The sequence below is a fragment of the Rhipicephalus microplus genome, chromosome 4 (genome assembly GCF_043290135.1).
Source record: "Rhipicephalus microplus isolate Deutch F79 chromosome 4, USDA_Rmic, whole genome shotgun sequence".
Taxonomy (NCBI): Eukaryota; Metazoa; Arthropoda; class Arachnida; order Ixodida; family Ixodidae; genus Rhipicephalus; species Rhipicephalus microplus.
Genome location: NC_134703.1, coordinates 58,347,059 through 58,363,099, shown reverse-complemented (window position 1 = coordinate 58,363,099; position 16,041 = coordinate 58,347,059). Strand labels below are relative to the sequence as shown.

Here is a 16,041-nt window from a genome sequence, read left to right as displayed (position 1 = left end):
TATATATATATATATATATATATATATATATATATATATATATATATATATATATATATATATATATATATATCGAACGCGTTATTCGAAGGTCGTAGGTTCGATTCCTGCTCACGGCTGCTTATTTTTTCATCCACTTTTCTTTCTTCTTATTTACATTCCATTGGTTCTAATAACTTCCCCTGTACATTCCTTGGCATTACTGTCTGTTAGATCTCATTAATATTGCGTCAAAACACGGAAAAACGAGCCCTTAGGTATACACTTCTTTCCCTTATATATATATATATATATATATATGGGGCGGTCGTTATTTAACTAGTTATTTTGACCCTTTTTCTTTTTAAATGTCTGACTCACGCGTGCATATCTTTCTTTCACGTGGCATCTCCCGCACAAAAAAAAAGCTGTGCGCCGAAAGAAAAAGAAAAAAAAAAGCGTTAGGGTAAAGAAGAGAGTAGACGTTAAAAGAAAGGAAAAGACGCTATACCTTCTTAGAATTTGTGGCTCGTTGTGCGAGTCGGTGCATGGTGCATCCGAGAGCAAGACTCAGAAAGAACGAGGTATTCAGAAATAAGTAAAAATACAGAGACAGCAGTAAGGCTGTACTAACAACTAGACTACGCACGTCCATTCTGTTTCCGCTCGGGGTTCGTTCGGCAGGATTTCGGGGCCTAACCTTGCGTCCACCATCTCAGGATTAAGAGAAAGACGAGGATTAAGGAGGGAAGATGCTGTAGTTCTCCCCTAAATGTTACAATGCGCTTCCTTAGCCAATCCCCTTGAGTGAGTATGTGCCGAACGAGCAAGCAAGCAAACGAACAAAAGACACGACCGTCTGCATGACGATAGTTACAGCGCGAGAACAAAACGACGACACAGAGACAAGAAGGACAAGGAGGTTCTCTGGTACGAGTGAGCGTCTGTATAGAGGGAGAACGAAAGGAGGAAAATATAGGAAGAGAAGTAGTGAGAGGGGAAGCCACCTTTCGGGATGCGTGCCCACCCTTACAAAAGGTTAAAGGCTGCAGAAATAAGCGTCTTTTTTCCTTATTCACCGAACCACTGCCACCACAAAAGGCACTCAGCCGTGCTCCCAACTAGGGCTGTGGTGAGAACGTGTTTTTCCTATATCTGCAACCTCACTCCCAACCCTCCTCCATTACAAACACCATCCTGATCGCCTGTGCGCTGCCGCGTCGCCCATCAGCATGCATCAGACATGACTCTTCGGGCTTCACGAGAAAGAGAATAGAGGAACCTACACAGACATTCTATGCACTAGCAGTCGACAGGGCCTTGCAAGTTGTCCAGTACAGCTCCCTTCGCTACTGAAAGCTTACGGCCCCAACTTGCATATCGTTGTTCGCATCAAGGAAAGAACCAGTAAGTCCCATAGTTCGTTTTCTATATCATTTCGAAGAAAAATGTGAAATTCTAGCACTCGTTTTTCACTTACGGTTGCAGAAATCGGGACCGGTATCGTTATCGCAGTCGTAAAGCACGTGGCCCCAAAGCGGAGTGGTTGTGCACCTTAATCATTCACTAGTTTTCTTTTTAAATTGTTTTACACCCGTTTCCATGCCAGCGCTCGAGCCGTGCCAACAAAAGCGGGAAGTGGTCAATGGCGTGGGAATGCGCTGCTTATAGTTTGCGCAAGAATCGCAGAACGATGTTTCCCACGTTGGACAGAACTTGAAAAGAAATAAAGGCTTTGCGAAGCTGGGCACCCATAGATGAGCAGCTAAATCGTGTTGCAGTGCAACAATGAGGAAATAGACGACAGGGTAGTGTATGGCTATCCCTTCGTGACATGCGTACCGTCATTGACTGAGGTGCTCGTTTGGATGCGGTGGGACGATCGTACGCGTCAGAAATTGGACCGGTTATCTTGAGCAGCTAGCACGTACTCATTTACATGCAGTGCGATCATCATTATAACTGCTATAGATGTTACCGAAACGTGCACGGTTTATCACGTACCGTGGATATCCAACCTGGACTGCCTCGTCGTGAAGAGTGTGATACTTGGTGCTGTATTGCCGCGTGAACGATTACATCTTCAAGGACGTGTGGACGGTTGGTTGTGGCTCTTGTGAGACACTTGAGTGCCTGATATAAGAGTCTCCCGCATTCGTTATGCAGCGGGCACGGTTCACAGGGAACTTATTGAAATTGAGTGCATGACCCTTGATGACTGCCTGTTCCCAGGAGGATGCGCTGCTCAGCTTGACCGGGCCCGTAGAGCCTGATTTTCGCGCAAAAAACCGATTTAGTCTCGCATTTTTGCACATGTCTACTTATTGAGGTTTACGTCTCTGTTATTTCTTCTTTTCTATACTGCTATCATCCCTTCCCCAAAGAGCAGGCAGGTGCTGTGCCATTTTAGGTGGCAGTTGTCAGCCTGTTTATGTTTTCGTGCATAATAATAATAATAATAATAATAATAATAATAATAATAATAATAATAATAATAATAATAATAATAATAATAATAATAATAATAATAATAATAATAATAATAAGTAGCAAACGAGCCCCGCTGCGGTGGTCTAGTGGCTAAGGTACTCGGCTGCTGACTCGCATGTCGCGGGATCTAATACCGGCTGCAGCGGCTGCATTTTCGATGGAGGCGGAAATGCTGTAGGCCCGTGTGCTCAGATTTGGGTGCGCGTCAAAGAACCCTAAGTGGTCGAAACTTCCGGAGCCCTCCACTACGGCGTCTCTCATAATCATATGGTGGTGTTGTGACGTTAAGACTCGCATATCAATCAACAACAACAAACGAACTCACGTACTTTCTCGTCCCGTGAACCTAAAGTAGAAATTAATTACCAGCTGCTTATGTAGTAGCCGTAACTTGACCAGGCATTGTGATGCGTACTCTGACTACTTTGACTGACCGAGCGTTGTCGCGCGTGCCGTGTCTTCAAAGAGATCAGCAAGTGGCTCACACTGTATACGTGTTGCGTTCTCATCGCAAAGTTTGGTTTGAAGCCATGTACAGCACCAAGCTCGCTTAACTCTCTGCAGTGGTTGAATTTTCTTATTAGAGTGTTTTGCTGAGTTACGCCAGGTCACATGCTAACGGAGTGAGCTGCTAGCCTTACTATGTATAAGATTCTATAATGTTGTTAATAGCATTCATTGATTCGTGTACTCGCGGCGGAGCTGTGACTTCTTCCTCTTTTTGTGACTTTCCCACCCACGAATGAAATTACTTCATCGTTTCCTGCCCACTTCTAGCTCATTCGTGTGCAGATTGAAATAAGAAGCACTTGAAAATTGTTTGTGAGATATCTGCATTCACGTATATATAGTGACCATTTCACTTAAAGTCGAATGAGACGGCTATTGAAAATTTTGGATATCCGCACGTCCATATACCTCGGGTGGTTGAGCAGACTTGTGACGTAGCGGGGGGGGGGGGGGGGGGGTTGAGGTTGCAAACATACCTGCCTTCGCAATTTTCACTTTTTGTTTACGTATATTCGCAGACGAAGAAGCACACACACGAACATATATCTAGAGGGTGGAACACTCTCTCCTCTACCCACACATCCGAGGACAAAAAAATAATTCTTGCTTCGCTCTTGCCAGACTGATAATGCGAATGCCACCCTCCTCACCAACGAGTACGTACATTCGAATGGTAATAAGGTGGCGAGACGAGCTCTGTCGTGTTGCAACGAAGATCCCTCCACTTTTCGGCACGTGTCTTTAAAATGCCGTCGCATATCCTGTCGTGTGTGACGGGCCATTTATTTGTTGCTTTCTTTTCCTCCTAAGAGCTCCGGTACGAAAAAAAAAACATCTATAATTCGAGTTATGCATGAAACTCGAAGCAATGTAGTTTCTTGTAGGTATTGTCTTCATGTCTTCGAAGAGTATTGCGAAGGAGTGACAGGAAGACCAGTTTGCGAAATTCTGTTATCCTCAAAAACAACGCGATTCATCATGCACTCTAAAAAGGTCACTGAATACGTTATGCTACCCGTCCTATAGAAGAAACAGATAAATAATTTAAAGAAAGCCCTCTTGTGTAACTGCGCAACGGTTGCGGAAAAGGGCTCGTGCACGTGGCTATGTATTCCGCAACATCTTCACGGCTGCGCACTAAGCATCAGCAGCGATTTGGAATCGCTGCAGGCGAACGTAGCGCTCACATGTATATTTAGGAAACTCTATGGCGCTCACGCCTTATCGTGAGTCAGGGATGTGGTAGGAGTGGTTGATAACGGCGTTAGCTTCTGTAGCGATGTTTCGGGGAAGGGAGCTAGTAGAGGAATGAAACAACACACGAGAGGGCAACTAGGAGTTTTGATCGCCTGTGACCTCCATCGAGCAAGCGCCGAAGGCCCCTCCTGCTGAAGTAAAAGGTCCCCTATTGCAATGACCAAATACGACTTGACGGCAAAAACTTTGTCTCTTTTCTTGTCGATGTACGCTCCTTGAGGCTCACAACTGGACTTCGGAAGCCGAGTCCTCCTTCATTGATTGTGCGGCACGGTCGAGTGGGACAAATACCCATGTACTTATATTAAGGTGCACTACAGGAATCATGGTTATAGTGAAAACCCTAAACTCTATAGTGAACTAGTTAGGAGTATCCAGTGTACATCGTGCCTTGTATAATCGCGCACCATTGTTCTTGAATGTAAAGCCCAGCATTCATTTATTTAACGTTGTTATCCATACGTCGTTTTCAAGGGCCTATAGCAGTATTTATGTGGTGGTGGTAGTGGTTGGAAGAAGAAAAAGGCGCCTAATTTCTGTAGCCTGATAGGGAGCACGGCACAGTGCCGTACCGAACCGTAACGCAAACAGGTGGCGTATTAAGCGACCTGCATACATTCGCGTGCATTGTACGGTTTGCCAGCTGTCATATAGCCACCTGCCGGTCTACGCTGGCATCACCACGACACTGCCGTTTTCCTTCAGGCCAACGCTGATTTCGCATTCCTTTGCCACGAGCCCACTGTTTCGATACCTGCAACAGTGACAACCACTTCTCTCTCTCTCTTTGCGTGCAACTCACGCATCCATCCCATTAGCCCAGTTGTGCAGCTGTTTGTTATTTTAAATATGCTAGTAAGGCAAAATTTTCAAAGGACAGAATAATTGGAACTTAGTAGAGGGAAATACTTGGGTCAAGTGAACATATGAAAGCAACGATGAAACTCGTGTAGGGGCTCGCCTATGTACGGCTGACGCAGAAGCCTATAGCTAATGTCTCAGCCGCACACAGTCGTTCCGTGCACGATTAACGTCCCCCAACCGTAGCTTGCCTCATTGCAGCTACTACTACGGGTTCGGGCGAATAAGGCAACTGGCCAGATCAACAACAAACACTTTATTGCCAAGCGTTAGCAATCGCGCGTCACTGTCGCGGGGAGATACTACAGATAACAAAGGTGTTGACGCTTACACCTCGGTCGTGGACGTCCTCGGCTCGCAGGAGGGGTTGCGGGTTCGTCCTCCTGGGATGGTCGCTGGTGTCAGAGAGTGATACAGATAAAGAACGACAGGTTAACAATCGCACATGTGTTGCGCGCTAACCCTTGCACCCCGCGTCGAACATATCAAACGCGGCCTACCGTGCATAGTTGCCTCCGCCTGTTACGCAGGAAGTAGCGCGGTTCTGGGCTCCTGACCCGGTGTCGAGCCATCTCACCCGCCGCGCGCGGCTTGGAGGGGGACTGACCGTAGTCCTCATGCGCCTCCCGTGCTATGTAGCGTTTCAAGTCACATACATGCACCGGTCCGCCGCTCGGTTTGCCTTTCATGTTCGCGAGTCGATACACGAGCGAAGAAACTTTCTCTCGCACTCGGTACGGCCCGGACCATTTCGGTGCCAGCGAGGCAGCAAACTGTTTGCTAGCATTACTGAGAACATGATGGCGCCGCATCACCAGATCGCCCACTTCGTAGTGTACGTTCCTACGCGTGCGGTCATACTGCGCCTTCTGCTGTGCCCTAGCAGTGCTGAGATTATGTCGAGCTTTATGTAAAGCTTCCGCTAGCTTCTCGCGCAGCTGCGTTGCGTATTCAGCGCGTGCTGATGTCGCCACTGGCACTCCACTGCGGTCCGCGAGTACGGTCTCCATCGGATTCGGCAGTTCTCTCCCCAGGTTTAGAGAAGAAGGCGCATACCCAGTCGATCGGTTTACGGTCGATCGCAATGCAAAACCGATCTCTGGAAGATAGGTATCCCAGTCCTTATGTCTTTCAGAGAACGCGACAAGCATGTGCTTGATGTTGCGATTGACTCGCTCCGTGGGGTTCGACTGAGCATGGTAGGTGGTTGTTTTCTTGTGCTTAATGCCCAACGCGGCGCACGTGTCAACAAACACCTTCGCAGTGAAATAAGACGCGTTGTCTGTAATCAACTGCTCGGGGAACCCGAACCTGGTAAAAACCTCCATCAACTTCTCTAAAATCACTCGAGCCGTCAGCTTCCTAAGGGGAAACAGTTCTACCCATTTAGTGAAGTGATCCGTGATCACCAGCAAGAACTTATTTCTGCTAGGAGTTGAGGGGTACGGGCCCATTACGTCACACGCTGCGATTTGCCAGGGAGTCTGACTGTTAATCGGTTGCATGAGGCCGGGCGGACGTCCTCCTCGCGGCTTGACGCTTTGGCACACACGACATGAACGGGCGTAGCGAATCACATCCCGCTTCATACCTGGCCAGGTAGCGAGGCGACACAACTTAGCGTAAGTCTTAGGGCCGCTCGCATGCCCACCAATGCACGAGTCATGAAAGTAGCGAAGAAGCGCTCCTCTCAACGCGCGCGGTATCACGACTTTAAATGACTCACTTGTGTCATCGTCGGATGGAATGTACCTCAGCAGGACGCCGTCAGAATCTAGCAGATATGAATCCAGCGCGCTCACAGCACTACCAGCTGTTGCCGAGCGCTCCGCACCGACAGCAATACCAGCTGCCCCCTTGTGCGCGGTGGCCTCACTACCACCCGGCTCCCGGAGCCCGTCGAACACCTTTCGACAAAATGGATCTTTCTGCTGAGCTTCTAACAGCTCCCTTCTGCTGAAAACAATCCCTGCGCTAACGACAGCCTCTACGTGGTTCACGCTCTTAGCTCGAACTAACGTTTGCTCCGCTGTTTGCGCTAGCGCGAGTGTCTCGCTCTCAGTTCGTTCCGAATTAGTCGCGTGACTTGCCTCGTGTCGAACTGGAGCACGCGATAGTGCGTCGGCCGCGGCATTGTTCTTACCCTTGCGGTAGCGGACGGTGAAGTCATAACGCTGCAGCAACAATGCCCAACGCGCCAATCGGCCACTTGGTTCGTTCAAACGCCTCAACCACGTGAGCGCCATGTGGTCCGTCTCAATCACAAACGCAACTCCGTCTATGTAAAAGTCAAACTTACGGAGAGCAAAAACTATCGCCAGACACTCTTTCTCGGTTACTGAGTAGTTCCTCTCCGCCGGTGTCAACGTACGGCTCGCGAACGCAATCGGTCGGAGGGAACCTCCATGCTCCTGAAGCAAAATTGCTCCTAAGCCTAGGTCGCTTGCATCGGTGTGAATAACAAACTCCCTGTTCAAATCGGGTAGCTGCAGCTGAGCCGTGTTGGCCAGCAACTTCGTGAGGCGACGCAGTGCGGCCTCTTGCTCTCGGCTCCAAGCCCAACGCTCACCATTCCTCAAGAGCTTCGTTAAAGGCGCCTGCACTGCCGCGCAATCTGGAATGAATTGGCGATAAAAATTCACCATCCCCAAAAAGCGCCTCAGCTCACCGACATTGTTCGGCGATGGATAGCTCACTATCGCTTCAAGCTTACCCTTATCCGGCAAAATGCGACCCTCGTCAAGCGTAAATCCCAATAATGTTATTCGGGTCGCCGCTATCTGAGCTTTGTTTGGGTTCAAAGTGATGCCCGCAGACCTCAGCCGTTCTAGAACGTCTCTTAAGTGGCGCAAGTGCTCTTCGAACGTTTTCGAGTAAACCACTATGTCGTCTAGATATGCGAGTGCGTGCTGCCACTTTGCATCTCCCAAAACACGGTCCATTAGCCTCTGATACGTAGCGGGAGCGCCCACCAGGCCAAACGACATTCTCCTGAATTGGAAAAGTCCTCTGTGGCACGTGAAAGCTGACTTCTCTTTATCCCGCTCGTCCATCTCAACCTGAAAATATCCGCGGCTAGCATCGAGCGTTGTGAAGTACTTCGCCCCGCCTAGATTGGATACTAACGATGAAATGGAGGGAAGAGGATACGCGTCCTTCTTCGTAACTTCATTCAGCCTGCGGTAGTCTACACAAAGGCGATACGTATCATCTTTCTTTGGAACTAGAACTACCGGGAAACCCCATGGGCTGTTTGACCTCTCAACTACGCCTGTTTCGATGAGTTCGTCCAAGGCGGCGTCTAGTGCTTTCCGCTTAGCTAAGCTGATTGGTCGGGGATTGCATTTCCAAGGGCGTGCATCACCCGTGTCAATTCTATGCTTAACCAGCGTAGTGCGGCCGGGACAGTCAGTAAACATCGCGTCATATTCGTACAACAGCGACGACAGCTGCGCTCGTTCCCCTTCCAGTAGGCTCTGTGCCTGTACCAAAAGCGGGTGCACTGCCCTTTCCTGCAGCGCAGCACATTGCTCCGGCGGGGCGTTTACTCGCTTTCTCGGCGCGCTTTCCTCCTCGCGTACTCGCGCCTCTCCCTGCGATTGGCATGCTTTTGTCAATGCGGAGGCCTTCGAGAAAAGCTTCAGCGCGTCTCCGTCGCGCTCTCGGTAACCACCGTTTGCAATGTCAATGACAATACCCGACTTAGCGAGGAAGTCTCGACCCAGGATTAGAGACATTGACAGCCCTGGAAGATGCACGAACCGTTGTCGCCTCACGCGTCTGTCCCAGCGGATCACTAGCCTAGCCGCGCCGCTCGATTGTGCTGTGCCCGTAGCTAGACGGAAGATGGTGTTGCTTTGCCTCAAGCGGATGTTGTTCTCGCGGAGATGGTGCAACACATCGTCACCGAATAAAGAAGCGCTTGCCCCAGTATCCAAAAGTGCTACGAACTTTTTCCGAGCTATCGTTAACTCGATTAGGGGCGCGGGCGAGTCTACGGCATCACCTGCGCGACAGACCGACGGTGCAAGTGATCCGAACGCATCGGTAGGATTACTAATCGCCGCGCGGGGTCCCATGTGAATCACCGGCGGCGCCGTCCGTTTCCCGAACCGCGCGTTTGCTCCTGACCCGGCGTGCGGTCGCACTCGCGAGCGATGTGCCCTGGCGCGCCGCACCGATAGCAAGGACCGCGGACACCACGCCGGTTCGCTCGTAACTCGCCTCGATCAGGTGGTCCTCGCTCTGGATTGCGCCGCTCGTTAGGCCTCGCGTCAACCACGTGCTCCTGCCTTGGAATGTCACGCGCAGGGGCGGCGTGGGCCGTACGGAGCGCGTAAGCGTAGGGGTCTAAAGCGCGGTTTGACAGCTCCCAACCGCGTGGCACGTGCTCATCAGCGAACGATGCTGATGCGTTACCCCTAAACGCTTCTGAAGTCACTGCGCCGCCGTTCCATGCACAGCGAGGCTCGATTGACTGCGCGGCGGGCGGAGGGGGGCGATACGAACGCGCTGCGAGGATGTCCCCTTGTATGCGCTTCGCCTCGGTGGCGAGCTCTTCGAGGTCTGCGAACCTGCATCCCCTGAAGTGCGCCGCGAAAGTCGGGTGCGCCTGTCGGGTAACACGCTCGACCTTTTCCGCGTTGGTGGCGTGAGGGTTCGCGAGACGATACAATTCGTCCATCGCCCGTACGTATTCCAGCAAGGATTCGTCCGGATGCTGGGTGCGCAGCTCCAACTCCCTCCGCAAACGCCACTCATAATTAGCCGGTAGGAATTCGCCGCGAAAGCTTTCGCGGAACTCTTCTACCGTACGGGCGCGATGTCCGGTTAGTCGGAACCACCGAGCCGCTTGCTCCGAGAGCGACACCGGGACCACGCGCTCGAGAAGTTCGGCATCAGAAAGACCCGTCGCCTGCTGATAATGGAGCAACCGGTCGAGATACTCGTTGGCGCTCTTGCAGTCGTGGTAACCCGTGTAGGTCGGAACGTCTACCTTGACACGTGGTCGCACATTTTGCACGGGGGCCTGCGCTGTGTTCTGCAGGGCGCTCGCGAGGCTCTGCATAACTGACAGCGCATTCTGTAAGAGTACCTCGCTCGAGGGCAAACTGTTGCCCGAAGACTCGCCTATAGTTGAGGCGCGTGTCGTAACTTGTGGCGGCGCCTCTCTGTTCGCGTCGCGAGATGCCGGAGCGCCATGCGGGCCGCTCTCCGTCGTAGGCCTACTCTCTGCTAACGCGGTCTCTGCACCCTCCTGATCATCCCGCGTGAAACGACCAAGCTCTACGCTGTCGGAAAGTCCTAACAGTACCCCCGCGTTAGCCAAAGGATCGCCACTCTGCGACGCGACATCAGACAACATTGACAAATCTTGGAATTCCGACATGCCTGTTATCCTACGTGTGGAAGAGCGCCGGTACTTGCTCGCGTCCACAGAACTAGCCGCGTTGCCAAATTCGTTACGTTGGGCGCCAGATGTAGGGGTAGGGCTCCCATGTGGACGTTGGTGGGGGTGGGGGCTGGCCGTAAGGAGGTGGTCTCCTCTCCTTGCTGTTCCGGCGGTGCTGTTCCCAATGGCGCTCCATCTGTACCCGCAACCCCTCCTGCGAGCCGAGGACGTCCACGACCGAGGTGTAAGCGTCAACACCTTTGTTATCTGTAGTATCTCCCCGCGACAGTGACGCGCGATTGCTAACGCTTGGCAATAAAGTGTTTGTTGTTGATCTGGCCAGTTGCCTTATTCGCCCGAACCCGTAGTAGTAGCTGCAATGAGGCAAGCTACGGTTGGGGGACGTTAATCGTGCACGGAACGACTGTGTGCGGCTGAGACATTAGCTATAGGCTTCTGCGTCAGCCGTACATAGGCGAGCCCCTACACTCGATACGCGCCCAAGTTTGCCCTCAAGCGAATCATTAGCAGTTATCATTACAGATTCGTTATCAGTTTGTAATGCACTTTCTGCGGCAGTAAATGTAGAGCTGATGAATACGTTTCGGCATTTAGTACCGAAAAACGTAAAAAAAAACTGCATTTGCTATGGGTTCCGGGCAGGGGCGGCGCCAGGATGTCTTTACTGAGGGGGCAACCACGAAAAGTGAGTTCCTCCGGGGGGGGGGGGGGGGGGGCAAGCCGTCGGTTGCTAGCTCTGCTCTTACTAGGTTTTCAATATATGCTTCCGGGCCCTTGAGTGGGCATAGGGGGGGCAGGCGAGAATTTTGGGGGGGCTCCAGCCCCCCCTTGCCCCCCCCCCCCCCTGGCGCCGCCCCTGGTTCCGGGCCACCGCGGATTATATTTGAACGAAATGGCGGACTCTTTAGCAGCAGTATCCCTGGGTGGGCCCACCATCCCAGTTTTGCCAGATACGGCTTACGTGACAGCGCTAAGGTTCCGAAACGCTTGCCTGCAGTGGGGAAAATGTAATTTGGATAAATTCAAAGATTTCGAGCATTTGAGCTATTGCTGGAATAAACAGTGGTGTGTATCTCGCCAGTTAAAGGTCACTTATACGAGATTGCGCTGTGCAGTTCCTCAACTAAATTATTACCTTAACAAAGCTCGACTCAAGGCGTCACCGCTATGCATTTGGTGCCACGAAATTGAAACAATTGAACACTTCTTCTTATTCTGCCGTCGTTATTCTTATCAGAGAAAAAGATTTTTAGTAGCCCCATTACAAAAGCTAGGAATACAAGTAAATCTACCAGTAATCTTATCACTTGGCGGAACTTCATTTGGTTACTGCCACAGGGATGTATGCTCCACTGTGTTTGATTACATCAATGCAACTAAAAGATTACCGTGCTAGTGAACCCAACCTTTTCATATTTTTAGTGTATAATTCGTAGTTATGTCTATCAAAAACAAGAGATTGTTTGACCGCTTGCTCAGCAAATAGTTTTTTTTTGGTAGTATTATTTTCGAACTACTTTTTCAGATTGGCTTCATTTTCATTTTACCTTCATTTAAGTATGCTGCCGCCCGGTTCTTGGCCCATCCCCCTCTGTGGGTGAGCGCCACGGAGGAACCTTTTTCCTTCCTTTGTGGTGAGCGCCATCCATAAGAGGTCATCATCATCATCATCTTGATTTCTCTTTTGACAACCCAAACATTAAAAATGTTTTCTTTCACTAGTTGCCACAGACTTTTCAAAATATCAAGTAGCACTGAGGTAATTTTTTCCCCTTGAGTGCTTATTGATCGAAATTTTTTATAGCCTTTTAATATGTTTTTGTCTTTAAAATAAGCAAGCTGCAAGAAGAAGGCTATGTCACATTTTTTCTAGTAGCCGCTGCTAAATGCAAGCGAATAAGTTTTCTACTGTTATCGTAGTGCCCAGAAAACTTTGCGCACAACTGCAATTTTGTATAACGCAAAACGTAGTTTTCTAGAATGGACGCAAAGCGTGCTCGCCATGGCATGTTTCCAATCCTCGATATTTGACTTCATCGAACATGTGACTCACGGAGCGCGACAGCGGTCGGAATGGAGCAGCGGCACAGTTATCTAATTTTGCGGATGCGCGGCGGAATGGTGTCATAAGAGCTGAGACCTCTATCGCTCGCGCTTCCAGAAGCGGTATGATCCATCGCTGAGGGGCTCCTGACACGTACTTCACGTGATCCCAGCCGCGGCGGAGAGAGTGGAGCACCGTGTGTTTTTGTTGCTGCCCGGCTGCCCTTCGTGGACGCAGCACGCCAAGGTGAGGCTCTGGGCAAATTGCAGGGGAAATGCTTGCTCGTGAAAGCTTTCCTCCTCGAGAAGGACGGGCCGCCGTACAACTAATGTAAATTCAGACCACAAGCGTCGCGCAGCTCAGTTGCTCTGTTGTGCTCTTTGATACCCGGAGTCGTGTGCGCGGGGGGGCATGCGTGCAGTCGAGTGCCTGTCAGTAGCGAGTCAAGAGCGTCGTGCCCTGTGCAGGATCCAAGCTGCCTTCGACTCTCGGCTGTCCCGCTTTCCGCTCGCTGACGACGCTGCCTCGGAAAGTCTGAGGACGACGTAGCCAAAATTTGAAGATGGCAGAAGCCAGAAGCGCCGTCGCGGGACTACAAGTGCGCGAAATTGTACGCGAACGAAGTTCCTGTGAAAACATCTTTCGGGTATGGCTGAGGACTGCCGTGCGGAAATATCATCGCGTCAGGTGAGTGCGCTGTTTTCATACGACGTCAGATTGGTGCTTCTGCGGGACCATGCAGCTTTGCATTTGTCAAAACAAGTGGGGGGCCTTTTTCTCCCCCTTCCTGTTCGATAACTGTACTACAAACACGGTGCTATCAGATACTTAAATCGCACCACTACGGCGATGCGCACATGGCCTATGCACTCGCTTACTGTCGTAGTTGAAACGATAAGGTACATTACAATGTACGTCAAACCGGTTGTAACCAGTCGATTGCGATACGTTTACCACAGTAGCTGTTAACGATATGCACGTTATGTATGTCACCGGCGCCGGGCTACGTGAAAAAGCTAGAAAGAAGGTTTTGCTGACATTTTGTGCTGGTGGACGAGAAGTGTTGGGGGTTTCATGTACCGCTTAGCGATCCTGTTGAGTTGTCGGTCGCTGCCCCCAAGTACACTCCGAAAACTGGAGCCGTATCTAGTACTACTTGTTGCTGGCGTTGTTTCCCGCATTGTGATTTCTGAAATAAATGCTGCGTGACTCAAGCATCGCAGTCTGAAGCGCCTCTGATAATTTGCGGCTAATTTCTTAACGATGATAATAATTAGTTCGCGCTCCCACATTTTGGTCAACATATTCGTTAACGCGCTGAATATCAAATGATATTGTCACATGCAAGTTCAGGAATCGCGCAAGCAATACAACAGTTCATTCAAACTATGCTTTAACCTATCAAAACTCCTGGACGCGACGCCGATCAATGCTTTGTCGGCAGTTTACGCGATAAAATTGAGCGTCACTGATATTACGGTTCTCTCGTGCTCTTAGATAAAACGTCGGAGTGAGATATCTCGCAGCGTCGCTGTCAGCGAACTTCAAATATTTTTGGTACCTTGGTGCAACATCAGTGCTTACATATCAGCTTTCTTCTAAACTTTACAAAACAAATCACTGATGTTTAGGTTGAAAGCCTAACTTGTGTGTTAGTCAATGCCACTTATGCATTAGTTTACTAACCGTTTTCAGGTTAATAATCATGTTTGGTGCAGCCAGCTTGTATTACATGACAGTATCAACATTGTCATAAGTGAAGTTTCCTCCCAATTTGAGATACATATTTCTGGCAAATCTAGGCATAGTTTGGAGGACTTATGATAAAAGGTTGCAAAACGAATTTTAAAGTTGCTCATTCTCCAGAGCAAATACCAAAATGCAAGCAGAACAAGATGAGTACTTGAAAACAGCCAAGGCCTGCCGCGGTGGTGTGGCTAAGGTATTCGGTTGCTGACCAGGAGGTCGTGGGATCGAATCCCGGCTGCGGCGGCTGCATTTCCGATGGAGGCGGAAATGTTGTAGGCCTGTGTGCTCAGATTTGAGTGCTTGTTAAAGAACCACAAGTAGTCGAAATTTCCGGAGCTCCCCACTACGACGCGTCTCGTAATCATATGGTGCTTTTGAGACGCTAAACCCCACATATCAATCAAATCAGTTGTATAGCAGCCACTTGGACCTGCTATAGCTTAGTTTTGAGGATATTATTTTTTCAGGAATTTAGTTAGCCTGTCGACATTTTTATTACAGCATCATCATGCACTGATATTTTACTTATAAACATTTTGTTATTGCAAACTTCTTGAGAGCATGTCTTTAGGTCTTCATTGTTCACTAGGACATCTGTAGTCATTGTTTGTCCAGACCTTTGTTTACATTTACTTACTCATAGGCTAAGGTCAGCATATTTGCAACACCTAGCTTACATGATGGACGTTTTGGCTTATTCCAGTTTAGGAAAAGTAGGTCACTCTGTTACCTTTTTGAAGGTGCACTTGTGAAGCCACAATATATCAATCCCACAAATTTTCAATTGCAAAAGTGTGACCTTTCGCAATTGTGAATGTTGAGGAACACATAAAAGATGTCGTACTTATATAATTTGGTTGTTTGTCTCGAAATGCCACTGCTTTTCGATACTAACAGTATTATCATCAAAAAGCCAGATTTGGTCACATCGTGTGGCATTGAAGCTAGGTAGGAAGATCGCGCTGATCAAAAACATGCATGCTACGTACATTTCTTGTGGCTGAAAACATTCTCCTGTGACAGCTGTGGTAATGAATCTAATATGTCGCTGTGGTCAGGATGTCTGGCCTCTAAAAACAAGTATCACAGTAAACTATTTAGGATGTGTGATGCTTTCCTCTTCTTTTTTCGAGAGTGTAGAGGCTTTGGTCTTCCATTTAGTACAAGAAAAAAAAAACATGAATGGTCCTTTAATTGCAACAGTCCAATTTGCTTGCAGTAACAATGACTAAAGGGACACTTATGCAATTGGGCTGTCGTAGAATATTTGTTCTGTGAAAATCGGTGTAGTATGTCAGCTTGCTACATTCTTATTTTCTTATTAATAAATTTATTGTCCTTTTTTCTTCTTCTTCTTCTTTCTCACACAGGAATTCCATCAGCAATGGCATGTGGCCAACCTCTGTGCACAATATCTGCATACTTTGTGTATTAGTTTTCCTCTTTATGCTGTCAGACATAGAGGTTGCCGAGTCAATCAAAGAGCTTTTCTGGGATACTGGTGACAAACTTCATGTGCCTCATGGTAAGCTACGAGTTCAGTGTAATTTTAGCTTGACATTAAAGAAGAAATAATTGAGTTGAGGCTACTCTTTAAGAGAGTCTTACGTTAATTCATCGGTACCCTATCAATCACATCTATGCTGTAGCAAAAGAAGTGTTGTGTGAATCTTTTCTGTCGTTGAAGCTGCTGTGTGTTCTGTAACAACTTTTGATAATGTTAATTGAAAGGCTTAGT

At 49.0% G+C, this 16,041-nt stretch overlaps 1 protein-coding gene across 3 annotated transcripts in view; it reads left to right on the top strand.

The window, feature by feature from the left end:
* Nucleotides 1–16,041, top strand: part of LOC119172007 (carnitine O-palmitoyltransferase 1, liver isoform) — a 149,116-nt gene that overhangs the window by 71,661 nt on the left and 61,414 nt on the right. For 2 of the 3 annotated variants that reach the window (XM_037422961.2, XM_037422962.2), the window contains exons 2-4: nt 12,672–12,800; nt 13,022–13,241; nt 15,674–15,828. In XM_037422961.2, the coding sequence (XP_037278858.2) occupies nt 13,117–13,241; nt 15,674–15,828 (280 nt within the window). In that variant the 5' untranslated portion in view covers nt 12,672–12,800; nt 13,022–13,116. Of the gene's footprint in view, nt 1–12,379; nt 12,801–13,021; nt 13,242–15,673; nt 15,829–16,041 lie in introns of those variants that run through there. The other variant, XM_075892815.1, reaches the window with a different exon arrangement.